At 40.6% G+C, this 18,503-nt stretch overlaps 1 protein-coding gene across 1 annotated transcript; it reads right to left on the bottom strand.

Moving 5' to 3' along the window:
• Positions 1-8,023: 8,023 nt before the first annotated feature.
• nt5m (5',3'-nucleotidase, mitochondrial) lies at positions 8,024-18,384 on the bottom strand. Its single transcript, XM_085415736.1, has 5 exons — positions 17,203-18,384; positions 15,964-16,064; positions 13,308-13,368; positions 13,082-13,196; positions 8,024-10,600 (listed from the first exon to the last, which is right to left on the bottom strand). The coding sequence occupies exons 1-5, from the start codon at positions 17,473-17,475 to the stop codon at positions 10,461-10,463; spliced, it is 690 nt and encodes a 229-aa protein (XP_085271862.1). The 5' UTR covers positions 17,476-18,384; the 3' UTR covers positions 8,024-10,460.
• Between the last annotated feature and the right edge of the window lie 119 nt (positions 18,385-18,503).

Below are 18,503 nucleotides of genomic sequence, written 5' to 3' on the forward strand. Positions count from 1 at the left end.
TAAAAAAATAACAATGTTAGCCTTTTCTGCAGCTATGGGGCATATATGGTATCACTCTTGGCTGGAAGCAGTGCTTAAACAATGGGAAAAAAACACAAACTTTGTCCAAAATCCTCTCATGTTCAGCTGTTTTCCACTTTTTCTTTGGTCATTTTAGCCTTTTTGTCCAGGGTGAAGGGAGTATCTGCCATCAAACAAGAGGACAGCCGCATGTAGCTATGATGATATTTGCTAGTTCACCTTACATGCATTAATGTAATAACGTGGTTAGCCTACTCAACGTAAATTACACACGGACAACATTAAGCGACTCACGCAGAGAAGAACGGCTTCTGCTGCCATCATCATCCTCATCATTTCTGCTACACTGGCAGGGCTAGGGGCCAGGACTCTATTCTTCGGGTTTTTGGGGGATGTTGCTCCGGTCCGATAACTGGCAACCCACCCAACGTGCACAGTGTGAGGTCTCGCAGCAAGCTATCAAATACGGCGCATTTCTCGGCTTTTAAAAAAAACGCTATGCGTCGCCAGGTGTTTCATCGGATTTGAGGTGTTACCTCCTTTGACAGTATCACAGTATCAGCTTAAAGCACTTGTTGCAGGCTGCGGAGTTTGCATATTTTGCTGTGAAGTACAGCCAGACTTCTGACCACTTCGCCTTGGACATTTTTAATCTGTAGCTCTGCTCTAACTGAACGTACGTACCTGGCCCCGCCTACTATCCTCGGAAACGTAAAATGATTGGCTAGAAGTGTATCACAGCTCAGGAAAAAAAAAAGCACCGAAATAAAGCACCGAAATGTGCGCTGCTTTTCGGTCTGGTTACTACCGTTTATGTCAGAACCGGTGCCATCATGGCACCGGACACCGGTACCCATCCCTAGTTAGAGCCATGACTGTGTGTTAGAGCCATGACTAGGAGATAAGGCTAAAGGTATCTCACCACCTACTTAAAAGCCAACTGGGCAGCCAATGTATTCAAGGTGGTGGGGTAACATGGTGACTTTCACAAATTGGGGCATGCATCTATGTATTTTCAATGGATTAATTATAAATGTATCAGAATACATCAATTTATTGGAAGATGTAAATACACACTAATTAGAGTATATTTGTGAGCACAATATTCTTCATTTCTATTATACAATCTCAAAAACAACTGTTTGTACCTTTAAATTAACCTCTTAGAATATTGTCATATTTCTTGAAGTAAGTTATGTCATCATGTTAAAGGTAACATGATGGGTTCTTGCACAACTACTAATGCATCACTTTAATGGTCATTTTAGTAAACAAAGGGAAAGATTATTATGAGAGCGCTGTACTGTACTGTTAAAAAAAAGGGAAGTAGCAGGCAGTAAATGTGTGAGGACTTGAGGGGGAGGTGGTCCTGGAGCTGTGATGAAAGAAACAGAAAAAGAAACGCATCAGCAAATGAAAGCTCCGCCTCACCTATTGTGATCTATGAGCTTTATCACTTGTTCTCACAGTTTTTCCCGGTCCCACATTCTTGCCGTGCCTCTCAGAGTGTACATTGTATAAATCACTGGCACATAAACAAACATACATACATAGTTCAGATACATGTTCCTTTTGGCCACCATGGACGCTTCCACAGATCATATGTCACCGCACCAACAATAACTTTCACATACAGCATCACGTGGTTGACCATAACTCTACGCTGAGTAGAGTTGTGGCAAAAACATGTTTGTACTATATCTCCTCTGCACAAACAGCACCATAAAGGGCATTTCCTTGGGATGTCCAATATGAGTGTACGCTCATAAAGTTCCTGTCTTAATGTTAAAGAGAAATTCTTGATATGCCCCAGCGTTATGACTCTGTTGGGATTTCTTTGGAACTGTGACACATTTGCCCAATAAGGACAAACGTCTGTACAGTGTAGGACAGCCCAGACATAGAGATTCATTGGATTTTCTTTTTATTGCTGCTTCTGATAAGTGATCATATGGGTTTAAAAAAAAAATAATTTTTTATTGTGTTCTTGATTAGGTAGAACAATGTAGTGGTAACAGCAGAATGATTTTCAGTCTTTCAGACTCAGTTATTTTTTTATCATATAAGTTGATGTACAGTCATGTGACAAAGAAAGTACACCCGCTTTTAATGCTGTGACAAGAGTAGGAACTGAAAGCTGAAGTCTAAAGCTATGGAAGAGGCTACCATCAGAAATTCACCGTCATTACCTTCATCCTGTAGATTCTTATTTTCTTATATATCATAAAATCATTCACTTAAGTCAAGGTGCGGCAAACCATTCCTGCCAAGCTATGGAGAAATATTTGAATCTGTCCACATCATCAAGTGATCCTGACTTTGAGAACCATGATACAAATACATCGCCAAAAGTATTCAAGCTCCCCTCCAAATAATTTAACTCATTGTTTCAATCACTTCCATGGCAACAGATTTATAAAATCAAGTACCTTGGCCTGCGACAGACTGGCGACCTGTCCAGGGTGTACCCTGCCTCTTGCCCTATGACAGCTGGGATAGGCTCCAGCGCCCCCCGCGACCCTGAAAAGGATAAGCGGAAGCGAATGGATGGATGGATGGATGGAAGTACCTTGGCATGCAGAAAGAATGGGTTCCTCTCAGCAGCTCAGTGAATTCCAGCATGGTGATAAGATAGGATGTCACCTGTGCAACCAGTACCCTTGTGAAATTTCCTTGCTACTAAATATTCTATAGTCAGCTGTTAGTAGCATTATAACAAACTATAAGCAACTGGGAATGACAGCAACACAGCCACAAAGTGGTAGCCCACGGAAAATCACAAAGCGGGGTTATGCTGAGCTGCATAGTGTGCAGAGGTCGCAAACTTTCTGCAGAGTCAATCCCTACAGACCTCAAAACTTCATCTGGCCTTCAGATTAGAACAAGAACAGTGTGTAGAGATTTTCATGACATGGGATTTCATTCCTGGGCAGCTGCATGCAGCTGCATGCAGCTGCAAGTCTTACATCATTGAGTGCAATGCAAAGCATCAGGTGCAGCAATAAAGATAGCTTCTCTATCTGGCAGTCTGATGGATCAGTCTATGTTTGGTTGTTGCCAAAAGAACAGTACTTGTCTGACTGCATTGTGCCATGTGTAAAGTTTGGTGGAGAGGGGATTATGGTGTGGGGTTGTTTTTCAAGAGTTGGACTGGGCCCCTTAGTTCCAGTGAAAGGAACCCTTAAAGCTTCAGCATACCAAGACATTTTGGACAATTTCATGTTCCCAACTTTGTAGGAACAGTTTGGGGATGGCTCCTTCCTGTTCCAACTTGACAGCAGTGCACAAAGCAAGCTCCATTAAAACATGGATGAGTGAGTTTGGTCTGGAAGAACTTGACTGGCCTGCACAGACTCCTGACTTCAACCTGACAGAAACCCTGTGGATGAATTAGAACAGAAACTGTGAGCCAGGCCTTCTTGTCCAACATCAGTGTCTAACCTCACAAATTTACTGCTGGAAGAAGGATAAAAAATTCCCATTAACACAATCCCAAACCTTGTGGAAAGACTTTTCAGAAGAGTTGAAGCTGTTATATCAGGAAAGGGTGGGCCGACATCATATTAAACCCTATGGATTAAGAATGGGATGTCACTCAAGTTCATAAGTGGGATGGCAGAGGAGCGAATACTTTTGGCAGCATTTCGCTCCCATTTGTAACTTTAATTTCTCTTAAATTTCTAATTATTGTGAATGACTGAATTCTACATTAATTAATTGGATTTTAAACAAAAATATGTCATAAGGATGAAGAGTCGTCAAACCAGTTAGGAGGTAAACCACACCAGCATTGTTTTAAGTTCTCTTTTCAAAATTATTCTTTTTTTAATCCTCCTTAGGAAAATAAATGTAACACAACTTCACTCTAATAACATTATTCCAGCTCCTGTTCATTAAACTTCAAAGACACCACATCCCATCCGTCTATCCATCCATCCTCTGAGCATTCAGGTCCAGGTTGCAGAAGCAGCATTGACATCAGAGATTCCCTCCCACACTTTGGCCACCTCTTCCAGCTATTCTGAGAAGACAGCCAGCCAGGAGGCATAATCTCTTCATTGTATCCTGGATCTGCCCCAGGGACATGCCCAATGCATCCTAGTCAGATGCTCCAATTTCAATGTGGAGGAATAGCAAGCTGTAGTCTGAGTCCTCCCCAAATGATCCTCCTTTTCACTGTAGCTCTAAGGGCCTAATCTGTGTCATTTATTTTACATTGCATTACCATTATTTAATAATCATACATTAAAAAACATTGTTAAACCCACTAACTCAGTGACTACAACATGGCAGAGGTTGTGAAAACACCTGCATAAATTATCACAAATTACCAATTCCAGTGTAGATCATATTACACTGTTTGTGTAGAACATAAGCAATGTGATTATAAAGCAGTGTGGGGAAATCAGCTGTAAAAAGCAGCAGCCAGCAGATTATATGACAGCGCGATTCAGCCTCCTGCAGAGTATCTTTATGCATCTACTTAGTATCAGGTAGAGCAATGTCAGCAAGGTTTTTTTTTAATTATTTACCAAGATAAAGAGCACATTGGACATCACTGGCAAATTTTGCCCTCCTTAATAACTCATCTATGTTTAAAAAAATGCCCTGTCATACTTGGAGTGCAAGGTACGTAAACTTTTTATGATATTAAAAAAAAAAAGACAGACAATATTGTGGTAACTGCAAAGGAAATGTGGGCCAAAGCCAATCGTCATGAAACCTAGATCAACACACTGTTTTGCCACCAGGTAAAATGACACATTCAGAAGAAATATGGCTGTCAGTGGACCTTGTTGTTACGCCAGAGAGCAAACACTGGTGTCCCGTGAGCTGATATTATGGATGAAAGTGTTCTGACTGACAACCTTTCAGTTTCCATGTAGACCCAAATCCAGAGAATCTAATCGTGACTGATTTCCACTGTTGTTTGTCTTTTTTCACTGACGTTTCATTGCATTTGAAGGCCTACCATATCATTACTGAGTGAGAAGTTACATGTGAGGCCTGATATATTTTTGGTGTGATGACGCCAACGGACGCACGCTTGTTTTGTAATCACACAGATATGTCACTCAATAACATTTTAGATTGCCAATGATTTTACACACAGTATGCTAAAACGCTAAGCTTCACCAGTCAATGTGTTCACCTTGTATTTTGTATTTTGCTGTTTTTTCTGTTGTTTTATAGCATCTTGCTGACATGAAATAAACCAGAAATGTTCCCAAAAGACTTCCAATTCACTTCCACCCCCTCCACAAACACTCTAAACACCTCCACAGGTCCTACACTTACAGTGCACTCACATTTATAGCCTCACTCAGCAAAGGACAAACAGCATCAATCTGACTGAATGAAAAGGTAAAAAATAATAATAACAGTAAAAAGTGATGAGTGGCTATAAAATGAGTATACATGAAAAGCCTGAGACACCTTAGTGGAATGAAATTTGGTTTTATGCAGCATAAATCCACACAACAGGATGAGTTTCCTGTGGACCCAGCGCTAATGCAACAAGCATTAAATGAAGTTAGGAAATGACAGAAGCTTTATAGCAATATGTCCTTGGATTTCTGGTTTCTGTGAGTCATCTATGACCTTGTGTCCTTACACACCACAGTGAGACAGACTGGATAATTGAGGGGGAAAAAGTCACCGAAATGCGTGTGATTTTAAAAAAAATTTTATACCTCGGCCAGAAAGACAGCTACGTTTGCAAGCTCTGCCAAAAACAAAATTATGGTTAATCACCAGCCAGATTTTAAAATGAACTGCCATCATTATCCGATTATATTACATAAGCTCTAGTTTTGGAAAGCTCAAAATGTTCATCAAATACTGGCAATGAAAACAGTCCCCTGATGTAGGAAAATGCTGCGAAAACAGTTCTTTGCAAAGGGATATATTCATCCAGTCCATATCTGAAATACAAGAAAACATTTGTTTAGAGGCAATGTGGAAAATTAAATTGAATTGTGACAAAAATGATCAAATATTATACTGAAAAAACTGAAAAATACAGCACCAGTCACTGTCTGATTGAAACATCAACACAAGTGGTTAAACATCACCTTTGAGACCAACTACGATAAAACTGAAACAGAAGAAGTAAAATAGAAGATTTATTTCTAGTGCACTTTTGACAGATAAAAAAGTGCTTGAAAATAAAACCAGAAATAAAAACAAAATAATAATATAGAACAACAAAATTATAGAAACGTCAATGGAGTCACAGGGATTTTTTTTCCTACTCCCATGAAATTATGAGCCTGCCAATGAGGAAAAATGTTTAGCTCCACAAACATGAAACATTCATTCACAATTAAGAAAAAAGACGCTGGCACAGATCCAACACACACAAAGCATGTATGCAAAGGCTTTTTGCTGTCACACACATTTGTTTTAACAGCAACTTGGCCATGAAGGCAATCGCATGGAACGAAAAGCACAGAAAGGTTCCTCCAGCAGCTGGGAGACAGCTGACCTACTTGACTGTAGACGGAAGTATTGACAGGAAACACAAACAGGCTGGGGTCAATAATTTTATGCTGACACTGCTATTTCCCCCCAAAAATATAGACTTGGAAAAATAACCTTTAAAGCAATCCCAGCCCTCATTTTGAGGCCCAATATAAATAATAAATCAGTTTCCTCTTAACCCATGAATAACAGAAGCAAAATTAAAAGTTAAGTTGAATAAAATAAGTTGATGCAGGAATAGAAACAACCTATATCAATAATATTATACAAGAACAGAGGACTCATGCCATCAAGCCCAGTTTTTTTAAAGAAGTCTTTCTTCTCTTTGCTCACAAGGCTTTTACACCGTTTCTTTGTACCATTTTCTGACCAAAACACTTCTTTCTTAGCTTGATTTTCTTACTCAAGTGTCTTTTTCGTTTCCGTTGATCTCACATCAATCAGAGAAGATACGTTTTGAAAGCAGGCAATGTTTATTGAGGACCACAATGAGTACAATTCTGACATAAAAGCTGCTTTTGTTGATAATCTTCTTCTAACCGTGACGTTTTGTGGAAAAGCCAGCTGCTCATGACGCTTATGTCATCTGCTGACCCTAATGTGCTCCATTCGCTGTGGATTTATTGGAAGAACATGAAAAATCATAATGAGAAATCTGATATAAAGTATGCACTGAACAGAGACGGTGAGGCAGCCACTTTTTCAGAATGCTTTACTGATGATTTGAGCATGATGCATGAAAACAAAAACCATTGCAAATTATGCTCTTGAGCAGCAACGCTCGCCCAAGCTCCCTTCTAGTCTGCACACTGGCTTCAGGGCAATAGATTTACATAACCTGTTCACATCTAAATCTGTGAACAGAATGTCATTACACATGCTTTCTTTAGTGAAATGTGATCCCAACATCTGAGATGCCAACAGAGATGTCCAAAGCTCTTCCTGTTAAAAGAGAGTTCTTCCTTTCCACTGTCACCAAGTGCTCACTCATGTGAGATCATCTTATTGTGGGTGTTTTCTCTCTAATTTTGAAGAGTCTTTACCTTTCAATATAAAGTGAGGCGACTGAATTGGTGCTATGTGAACAAAAGTTAAATGAATTGTTGGGCTTCGTAGCAGTGAGTTTAATCAAATTAACAGCTGTCTGTGTAGGTTCTTTGTCATCCAGGTCATGACAGTCTGGGCAAGAACTGCAGAAACCTCTTAGATGCAACAGTAACATCTTCAAAAATGTAAAGAAGTCCAGCTGCCTTCTTTTTGAGCTCAAGAAAATTAAACACTTCCAGCTGTACAAATCATTTCATCAGCTTCTTGAGGTTTTTTCCTCAACTGATATGATCAGTGCAGAGAGCAACTACAACAAAGACCACAAAGAGGAGCGTTCTTCATGTTTAGTTAAACCTCCCCCCAAAAGTGCCAGAATGTCAAACCACGAGTGTGGGCATGTTTCCAGACTTTGGCAGGAAGTTATCTATGATTTCATGTGACTAAGCAGCATGCATTTTAATGAAAAAAAATATAAAAACAACCAAAGCCAATGAAACTTTTAATGGCACTGTTAAATGAAAGAAGATGTCCAAGTCATCAAGTTATTGTTTTTTTGCATGGGTTTTAATAGAGGTGGATCTAAACATTTCACTGGCAGAAACAAACATTTGCATTTGGATTGAACTGACATTTGAATATGTATAAGCTAGTCACAAAAAAACAAGCACTCAGCATTACATACATCTTTCATTACACATAATTAGCATCTACTGCGTAGTTCCCTGAAAAATATACCAGAAATTAAAAAGCATTTTATCCCAGCATCTACATATCGTCTGTGTATCCTAAAGGGGACCTATTACTGCTTTGCTAGCTACAGGTGCTGTTACTCTGATGGGTGTTCATGTTAAAAGCATCAAGTTTCCAATGAGGTTAGCATCGGTGCAAGTAAGAAAAAGCGAGAATGCACTAAACACTCCATTTCAGGTACTTTTTTCCCAACTCTTTGCTCTGTATGATGTCAGAGAGTGCAAATATTGCAGGCACACAGGAAATTGGCACGTTTCCCTCAGAGAACGTATGAAATTAGGTGCCGCACCAAGGTTAGGTATTTTTAACTGTGAATCATATTCAGACATACTCTAGTAGAGTTGGTGAATAAAACTGTAAACGAGTATACAAAGGTCCCCTTTAAATGAGTGAAGCAGGACAGTGACACTGAGAAAGTGGTGATTTTATACATTTTATAAATGCTAAAAAATATAATAAAAATATAGTTTCTAAAAATTAATACAAGTTAAGTTTTCAAGTAATTAATGACAAGCTGAAATAAAAACTTTATTTTTGGATTATTAAAACATTTTCTACAACTTAAATCTTGCGCGACATGCTTCTGAAAACAAGCTCTAAAACAGGGGTGTCCAACGCCAGTCCTCAAAAGGTACTGTCCTGCAGCTTTTAGATGCATCCTTGTTCTGACACACCTGAATCAAATGAATGGCTTGTTATCAGGCCTTTGCCAAACTTGATAGTGTGCTGAAGAGGTAATCCAGTCATTTGATTCAGCTGTCTTTGAGTAGGGTTGCATGTAAAAGCTGCAGGACAGTAGCTCTGAAGGACTGGAGTTGGACACCCCGGCTCTAAAAATATGAACAGAATGGTGACATACCACTTATAAAACATAGTGATTACTGTTGCCGCTCCTATAGATTTCCACTTTTCCTTATTCTGCATTCTGTCATATCCATGCTGTTGCAATTGTGGATATTTATATTAAACATGGGCAAAGTTTCAAATAATGAGGCCAATGTGTGCACAAATAGCCCCTACAGAATTCTCCATACACCTGATGCAAACTCCTGTTTGTGAGGGATAGCCAATCAGAACAAAGTTAGCTTTGGGAGGGAAGGGGGGGGTATGGCTTGTCTATGACCAACGTTGAACTTGCGAGGTGGCAGAAGGGTCCAATGTAAATGAAATAATGATTATTATGAACTGAATCATGCAAAGCTACCCTACCACAATTTTGAATAACATATGGACTTGTCAGTGATATATTAATATTGAATAATGGTTCATTATTAACCAACACTGAACCAATGTTACTCAGTCTTCAGTGCCTACAACAATCTACACTAGCAATGTTTGGCAAGATGCACGTGTGCAGCTACTTTTCTCATTTGTGTATCAGTGAAATATTGAACAATTACATATTGTAAAAAAAGAGCACCCATGTAGGCTTTTAAGCTTTTTAAAAACCAGAGTGGATTTCACAGTACTTTTGCATTTACATAACAGTGACATGGCACATACCTACACAATACATGCAAAATAATGACAACCTAATAGAACAGTAATTTTGACTCCAAGTCACTGTCCTGTGTTTCTGTGTTCGCCAGTGCCCACGACTCAGGGTGTATTTTTGAGCTTTTTTGGGTGCAGCGGAGTGCCCTGTTGTGAATCACATCACACTGACTCACGAGTGCAACACGGTGCAGTTAAATATTGATAAGCCTTTTGCGATGAAGGCCACAGATAGACCACGCAGTGGCTCAGAAATCCATTTTGTCTGAATCTGAGAAACATCCAGAATGCAAACTGAGTCCATAACCGCCGAGGTCACTCAACACAATCTGTCCTTTCCACTTACCATGTATCGTTTTATGAACTCCTTTTGTTGTTCTCATTCAGTGAGATTGTTCAAAATCTGGTCGCCAACACAAATTCATACAAAGTGTCAGAGTGCCCCCTTGTGGTCGAGCAAGTGAACATCCTCTTCCAACAGACTGGATCAACAGTCTTCTTGTACAGCACTTCCATTCAACCTGAAACGTAAACTGCTCATCCCGCTTAAGCCTCCACACCCTACTTAGTGGAGAACAAGGATGCCAAGGCAACAGCAGCGAACCCCAGAACTTCCACTAACCCTGATGCCAGGCTGCTGTGGGGCTGAGCCGTGCAGGAGCTCCTCACTGCCTTTTGCTGTCCAGGATGGCCCTCCAATCATCTGACCATGACAGGAGTCTTCTCTGGGGGAGGCTGAGGGGCAGGTGCTTGTTGTGGCAGGCAGTGAACAGGATGTGCTCCCACGCTGGATTTGGCTCCACACCTGTCCAAGTCACAGAAATATAAACATTATTTAAGTAGCAGCTCCCTGTATTTAAGTGTGTGAAGGATATAAATTGTCCTGACAGACCATAGGAACACTGCAGCAGCTGCCTCATGAGGCAATCAAAGCACTGAAAATGGATGCAAATAATTATAACACCCACACCAAGTTTCACAAACATTATTATGCAAAAGTCCTCTTTGAAGATTTTGCTTTGTTCTTCATTTGTTCTTGTTCTTTCAGTGATTTAAAAATAATAGTTATCATCCCTGATCTGCTCAGATCAGTGAACTACTGTACTTTCCTACTGAATTAACTGCGGCAGCAATAATTTACACGACTCAAGCCGACTAACTTTGAGATCTACTCATAAGTTAAATACTCAGCATTTCAAGATGTTTTTTTTTAATTCAGGCAAATGTGCACTCACAGCCAGCATCAGACATTAGTGTGTATCTGCACATTATTACGTAAAAAAATCTTTGCACTCTGGAACTCCGTTTGAAAAAATGACTAATGTACAAATGTGTTCTTTTGATAAAAAAAAAAAAAGTAATGAAAAACTGACCGTCACACCAAAGCATGTGCACATTTGGAAAGCTGCAGCTGCTTTAGCATGATGGTTACAATTTGAATAAAAATGTAATCAGGTGTGAAAACATTTCATTCTAGCAATCTAATGCAATATTACTGCTGCTACCTTTAGCATGACAGGGGGCAAAGCATAAACTGTGTATAGACAATGAACAATGGCAACATAATGTTCATTCATCACTTTGTTTTGGAGTCTACATTTTATAGCACCAGTGTTGCCATGTTTTTGGCTTAGATTTAGACTCAGCTAACACTGGTTTCTTTACCAAGCTGCATCCTCCGACACCTGCTAATTTAAACACTACATCACAGACTAATAAAATGCTTGAATTTTACTAGATCTGGAATACAAACTTCTTGGATGGGCTGTTGCACACAACCATCATTATCTGTCACCTTTATGAAATATCCTCCAAAAGGCTACAGACAACTGCCTATGTTGGCCAACCAACTTGGCTTAGCCCCGGATTTTAAGTCCCAACAAAATCTAGATGGGTAAGTACAAATTTTTTCATGGTAAACTGATGAGAGAGCAGTGCGTGAGGTAAGCTGCAGGCACTGCTTTCACGGCTCGGAGGTCAGTTATGATCTGCGCTTTGTGTGGAAACCCAGCTAGCATTATCAATGACCTTCAGTGGTATAGTCTCGGCTCACCTGTAAAAGTCAGCGCATGAAAACACCTGGGAAAGGATTTTAGGACTAGGAAAACAAGGAAGGACTGTCTTTTGAGGACATCAATGTTCACATTTTGGACGAAGAAAGGGTTTAAGAGAGGAATAAAGGAGGCCATCTAGACCCGCTGTAAACAGCTGTCATTGAACAGAGGCGGTGGCTTATGGCACCAGCCATCAGCCACATATGCTCCCGAGTTCTTTTCCCATGTGTTTCAACCACTCACACCTTGCCTTAGGTGACCTCAATCGCTCACATGACGGTGGGGTGGGGTAACGTCTAACAGAGGTTTCCTCTGTCATCTGTTGGCTCATATAATATCTCACATAACTAAGAGTGGGTTAACAATCCTCAAGACCACCTTTACTGGAAGAGTTCGCTACCAATTATTCTAGAACTGAAGAAGCTGCTTGGATGAGACGTGAAATGTCTTCAAAACCTAAAGAAGTCTAGTTGGCTTCTTTTCAGCTCTCAAGACTACCATTCTTTGTGTTCCCATATTCAAGTCCAGGAAGATTATCCTGGATCCAAATCCACCATCACTCATGCTTGCGTGGATTCTCTACAGGTACTTCAGCTTCAGACTAATTGGGGATTCTTAGTTGCCCATAGGTATGAATGTGAGTACAAATGGTTGTCTCTCTATGTTAGCCCTGAATCGGACTGGCGACCTGTCCAGTGCGTACTGTGTTTCTTTTCCTATGGCAGCAGGGAAAGACTTCCCTGAGACCTTGAACTGGACAAGTGGAGGAAGATGGATGGATGGATCAAATAACACTCCTTAACCTTGTTGTTTAGCATCTTGTTGTATCCTATTGTGCTGCTGATCTTCTCATAGGTCATTTAGGTGCTTTTTCAGTGGGCATTAGTGCGTTTTCCCCTCATTATTTGTTAGCATCTATCTTTATTTTTATGAACGACAACATGGCCTTGACTACCCAGAATGCACTGCGATTGCAGCGCTCTACTGAAATTTGCAAAATGAAATGAAACAAGCTAAAAATAAGTAGTTTGAATGCTTTTTGTTTTTGTTTAGCTAAACTTATTGTTCAAAAATGTTGTTTTTATTTCATGAAAGCCATAGAGGCTAAACCGGAGCAGATCGCTTCACAGACCAAAAATAACCTAAAAAGATTGTTAGAGCATTAATATTAAAATAAAAGAATCATGATAAACACAAAAGTGCACCCACACAAAGTTCCACGGAGGCCTCACCTAGAATGTCGGGTTTGTCGTCTATCAGGAGGTCGCCGGTGATTAACGTCTTGTCTCGGGTTAGAATGACTTGTTCCAGGAAGTCACGGCCCAGATGCTTCTCCACCCAGGCATACTAGACAAAAACACACACACACACAGCAGATGAGATCTCATCAGCAAAGAGTGGAACACAATCATTTCCACAGAGAAATGGATATTTGTTATTGATTTGCAATAGGCCTACCTTCTCATGTGGGCAGTGTTTGTAATGTTTTATAGGGCTGGTGCAAATAAAGACATCTGTGCTGCAGAAACAAAGGGAAACAAACAGACCAGAGTGGAAAAGTTACAAACACACAGTATTATGTTTACCTTCCAGCTGCTTAGGCCTGAACTTTTATGACAGGAATTCATGTGGGGAAGGTTCCCAGTAAACATGAAATCATGTGTATGGTGCATTACCCTGATGGGAGAACGTGCACATTCAGGCACTGGTGGCTAAAGAAAGCCATTCATTTTTAGCAGCAGAAGAAATGTAAGCGAAGTTCATAACTTTTGGTATTTTTAGATGTTATTCACGTGCATTCTCCTCTGAGAATAATCCCAGAAAAAAAAAAAAAAGTAGTCACAGTCTGTGTCACGCTGATTCAGATCACACTTATTAAAATATCATCAAAAACTACACGCGACCGTCCCCGAGTAAGACTTGGGGTGATGTGTTTTAAATCATTTATTAGAAAAAGGGGAAAAAAAAATACTGAAAATATCACAGCATGGGGCCATCTGAGTCGTGAGGCTGAGTGAACGGGAGAACAGCGTGGTGCTGGCGCGCACAAAGACAGGCTGTGTGGTGACACAACATGGAGGCCAGGTGTCTGTAATTGTCCCTATGGCCTGCTGCTGTCACTGACTGCAGAGCACAAATAGATCATACAGAGAAGACAGACAAACAGACCATCACATTCACTACTGATGCCAGGCCTAGGAGGCTGTACGGCAGCCTCGACGCTTGATGCCTTCAGGCACAGCCCTGAGTGGCAAGTTGTCTCTGTTTTGGCAGCGTTGAGGATCCAAAACACAATCACTGTTTTAATGTGTGTAAAAAATATATAAAATGTGCTCCAAACATAAATATCAAATTTACGTGTATGTTATAGAATCTAGTCTTGCTGGCTTTTGTGAGTGACTGGAATGAGCAACAGGGGCTTTCTGACTTGATTCATTTGGTCAGGTTCAGACAAAACAGAAAAAACCTCCATCAAAAGGAGGCGTTCACAATCTGTCTCAAAAATCATAGACAGAATAAAAGATGGATGTACAGTATTGTGCAAAAGTCTTGAGCCAATCCTAATTTGTATTTGGTTCCGTGGAAGCTAAAAAAAGTGCAGTAAAGTCAGTTCAATCTTAGAAAAATGTCAAAGATTGCTCAGCTTAACAAGCATAAAACATTATTTTTTGTCACCAAAAGGTGATTGACAAAGAGCTATTAGCCAAAAACTTGCCTTATTTCAGCATGGTGTGGAGTGTGTTCTTAAGAATTTGAGGAAATTGAACAGGTGAATGAAAAAAGAAGAACAGGAGATGAACAGTATCTGAAAATCATATCTTTAAGAACTAGGGAAAAAAAGAATCAAGCAAAGAGCTGAAAACAGATCAGAGAGACGTATCTTGAGTTGATCTACTGTTCGATAAAGCCTTGTCAGAAATTGTGTCAGTGGAAGGATGACTGTCAAGAACCTGTGCTTAAGAAAGGGAAACAGAGAGAAAAGGCTGACGTATCCCAAACTACATAAGAAGTAGACTGAAAATCAGTGGCGACAGGTCTGATGGAGTGATGAATCCAAATTTCTTTTTTTTTTTGTTCAGATCGTCAGTCTCTACAGCTGCCTATAAAACATGGTGGAGGCTCTGTCATGGTTTGGGGCTCTATTTTAACCAGTAAAGTTGGGGATGTTGTCAAAATTGGTGGAATTATGAACACAAAAAGCACACAACACTGGCTGTATTGAAGAACAAAGGCGGTCATACCAAATATTGACTTTCAAGCTCATTATATACTGTATACTGTTATATACTGTGATTCTTCCCTCAGCTCTCTTTAAGCGTTCCCTGTCTAACCCAACCCGTGGCATCCTTTTCTGTCACACCAACCCTCTACATGTCCTCCTTCACTACATTGATAAATCTTCTGTGTGTGTTCCCCTTTTCCTTCTGCCCAGTAGCTCAATTTTCACCGTTCTTTTGTTGCGGCACCCATTTCCCATTTTCATAGGAGAGTGTGAAGAAATGGTGGCGCATGGCTTTTACATAACACTGTCGCTTCTGGGCCTAAAAAGGACGCCAATGCCAAGTGTCTTAAACATGCTTTCTTTTTAATGACCATCAGGGGGGGATAGGTGCAGGTGTAAAGAAAACCTGGTCTTATAAAAGTCTATGGGAAAACAGCCCTCTGACCTGTCCCAGGTAAACACTTTGCTGATGTGTTTAGGAGCACAGTCACTCATTTCAGGCTTCCTGCCTCCCAGCTTTTCTTGTAAACTGGGCTGAGCAGGCCATTGCTGCTTTGCAGGGCTTTTGTATGAAAACAGAGCCTTAAAATGCAGCCAGCTAAATGTAGAGACTGTGGAGGAAGTCAGATAAAGTGAACTAAACAGGGTGAAACTGTGTGGAAAATGATAAACAAACCACAGAGCCTGGCATTATTTTGCAAAGTTAAATACATATTAACTCAGAACACCATTTCCCCCACCTCCCTTCTGATCAAAGTGCTACATGCAAATATCTAATCATGCACATTCTTCTCCCATTATGGTGATTTAAGCCACTTGTGATACAACAAGAACTCCTCTCAGTCTCTTTTGTGTATGTGAGATAAATGCACTGCAACTTCCAAGACCTACTCATTCATCTCGGCCATCTCCTTGACCGCCTCCACTCCTCCTGGTAGCGGGTCCAAGTCTATGAAGAAACCTTTGGACTCCCAGATGCTGATAGCTTTTTCCTGGAGTTTAAAAAAAGGAAACAAAACACATGCATACAGCTTATCTGCAACCGTGTAAATTAATCAGGTGCATGTACAGTATGTGTATCCACGTGAGTGTTCATGAGCCCTGAAGAAGTAAAGTCCAAAAGGCCAACTTCTGTGGACATGATTACAAGGTAGCACTTTGCTTCTTGCTTGGAGTAGGTGAATTAAGACACTGAAGGAAACACATAATCAAATGGAGTAGTGAGTGAACTGCTCAACACTTCACATTAAAGTGAACCACAAGGAAATCGAGGTTGAGTCATTCATCCACACAAACCAATTCAAGAATGCGCATCCATGGCTGTGTCTACACATGAAGCGGGGGTGACACCAGCCCCTTAAAAGTCCCCCAATCCTAATTAATGCTACTGAGCTAGAGCGCTGTTAATCTCACAATCCCCAGAGCCATGGGATGAGAGCAAGGATAATGCCTGATTTAGACTTCTGCGGGAAATCTACACTGTAACTGTAAACTCCTATGCCATAACCTTCCATGCCATATAGTCTGACCCGACATGTAGTTACATTTCTCGGGTTACGTGGAAGGTTGTGGAGTACGATTAAACTATTTATTGTTTCTTTTTAACCAGAAACATTTAAAGGTATTTGCAGTTCCAGTTATACTATGATGTAGATTTGCCGCAGAAGTCTAAATCATGCACGAGACCAGTAGTAGACTGCAATGTAGTACATGTGATTATTCTGCTTCCACTGTAAAAATTCCAGCATTTAATGTCCATTCATATTATGCTACTTTCTTCTAATTTTCACTGTATTCTGGATGAAAATATTGCAATGCAATAGTCCAATACTTACTAAGAAGATTAGAAGGTACTGAAAAAGTGGGGCCATCTTTTGTTTTTTGTTTTTCAGAATTCTGACAAAAAAATCCATTTTTCCCAGTGGCCATAATCCTCTTCCATAAATACTCCTGTGCCACCCTATTGAAAAGGTCCCAGTCCAGAGCAGTCAGAAACTTGACTGTTAACCATATGTAAATGAGACAGACAATCTTTTGAATTAAAACTTGTAAAAAATAAAAATAAAAAACCCAAATCGAGAAAGCCTAAGTTGAATTTCAGCCACTATATTTAGTGCTGCTGTCACTCACACAAAGGTCACTCCTCAGCTGCCCGTACTGCGTTGACACCCAAAACCCTCTCCTGTCCTCCAGGGTGATGTAGGGCTCCGTCGGGTACCTGGCCCGATACTTCTTCAGGAAACCCCCCTCGAAGTCCGCCAGGACTCCGTCCATGTCCACCAGGACCCGCAGTCTCTTCCCGGAACGAGAGATGAACGACATGTTTGCGCAAATCCTCTTAATGGGATCTCGGAGCAAAGTTTTCCCTCTTCCTAGTAGGCGTGTTGCACTAAGCAGCAACATTTTTCACGCCCTCGGTCTCTGCCCTCTCCAAACAGTCAGCAGAAACAGCTTGTAAAGTCGGCATGGGACTTACACAAACAAAAATAATTCCAGACACTGGAGCTAAACCCCTTTCAGTACTCGTTTTAGACACTGTTATTCGCCCCTTGTGAATTTTTGTCCAACTTTTCACATTCTGAGCGGCAGTTGAGCTAACAGACGCTGGCTAGCTGACAGGCTAGCACCACAGCAGCCGCAGCGGGCAGTTCAACTGTGACCTGCCTGTGGCGGTCACAGTTGCCGGGAGCTCTTTGTATCGTTTGTCAGTGTGTATTAGCCGGCCGGCATCCAAGGCATGCCTTTCTAAAATTCCACAGCATATGAGATAAACAACATATGCTGTTAGAGCTGTCTGAGGTGAAACGAGAAGTAAACAACTGGAGCTGCTGCACCAAAGGGAGAAGCGCTCAGCTGTAAGAACAAACTGTACTACGAGCCCGTGCGCAACAAAGATCTCACATGACCAAGATGGTTCACTCCTCAGCTGTTTTCAGGAGCCATGTACAGTGAAAAATATAAAATTTTACAACAATACGAAGGTTTTACCACAACAATAATCATACACGCAACGTGTGTGATTATTTATTGGCTAAAGAACTGTCGTTAGTTAGGTTCATTGCAATTTATGCACAGTCATCTCTTTATGCCCAAATGTGACAGCTTATTCTGAATGATGGATAGGTAAAGGGGCAAAACATTTAGCATCAGACAGGGGAGCTTCCAGAGATCCATCACTTGTGCATGAAATACGTTTGTGTGTGTGTGTGTGTGTGTGTGTGTGTGTGTGTGTGTGTGTGTGTGTGTGTGTGTGTGTGTGAGAGAGAGAGAGAGAGAGAGAGAGAGAGAGAGAGAGAAGATGCTGGAGGCAGACCATCTAAGTCTAAGTCTAAGACCAAAACTTAACTTTAATTTAAATTTATTCAATTTTAAACAAAAACTTGATTCAAATCATATATACATTCAATCATATTTATCAATGTATCAATGTC

Source organism: Rhamphochromis longiceps, linkage group LG8 (assembly GCF_057381845.1).
Source record: "Rhamphochromis longiceps isolate RC_006_pf linkage group LG8, R_longiceps_female_GT1.1, whole genome shotgun sequence".
In the NCBI taxonomy this organism is placed as follows: Eukaryota; Metazoa; Chordata; class Actinopteri; order Cichliformes; family Cichlidae; genus Rhamphochromis; species Rhamphochromis longiceps.

Excerpts from the sequence above, each read along its gene's own strand:
- nt5m (XM_085415736.1), bottom strand. The coding sequence starts at position 17,475 with ATGTTGCTGCTTAGTGCAACACGCCTACTAGGAAGAGGGAAAACTTTG. Across the intron at positions 13,369-15,963 it reads GAGATGGCCGAGATGAATGA|CACAGATGTCTTTATTTGCA; the intron begins GTAGGTCTTGGA and ends TTGTTTCTGCAG. Across the intron at positions 10,601-13,081 it reads CGACAAACCCGACATTCTAG|GTGTGGAGCCAAATCCAGCG; the intron begins GTGAGGCCTCCG and ends TGACTTGGACAG.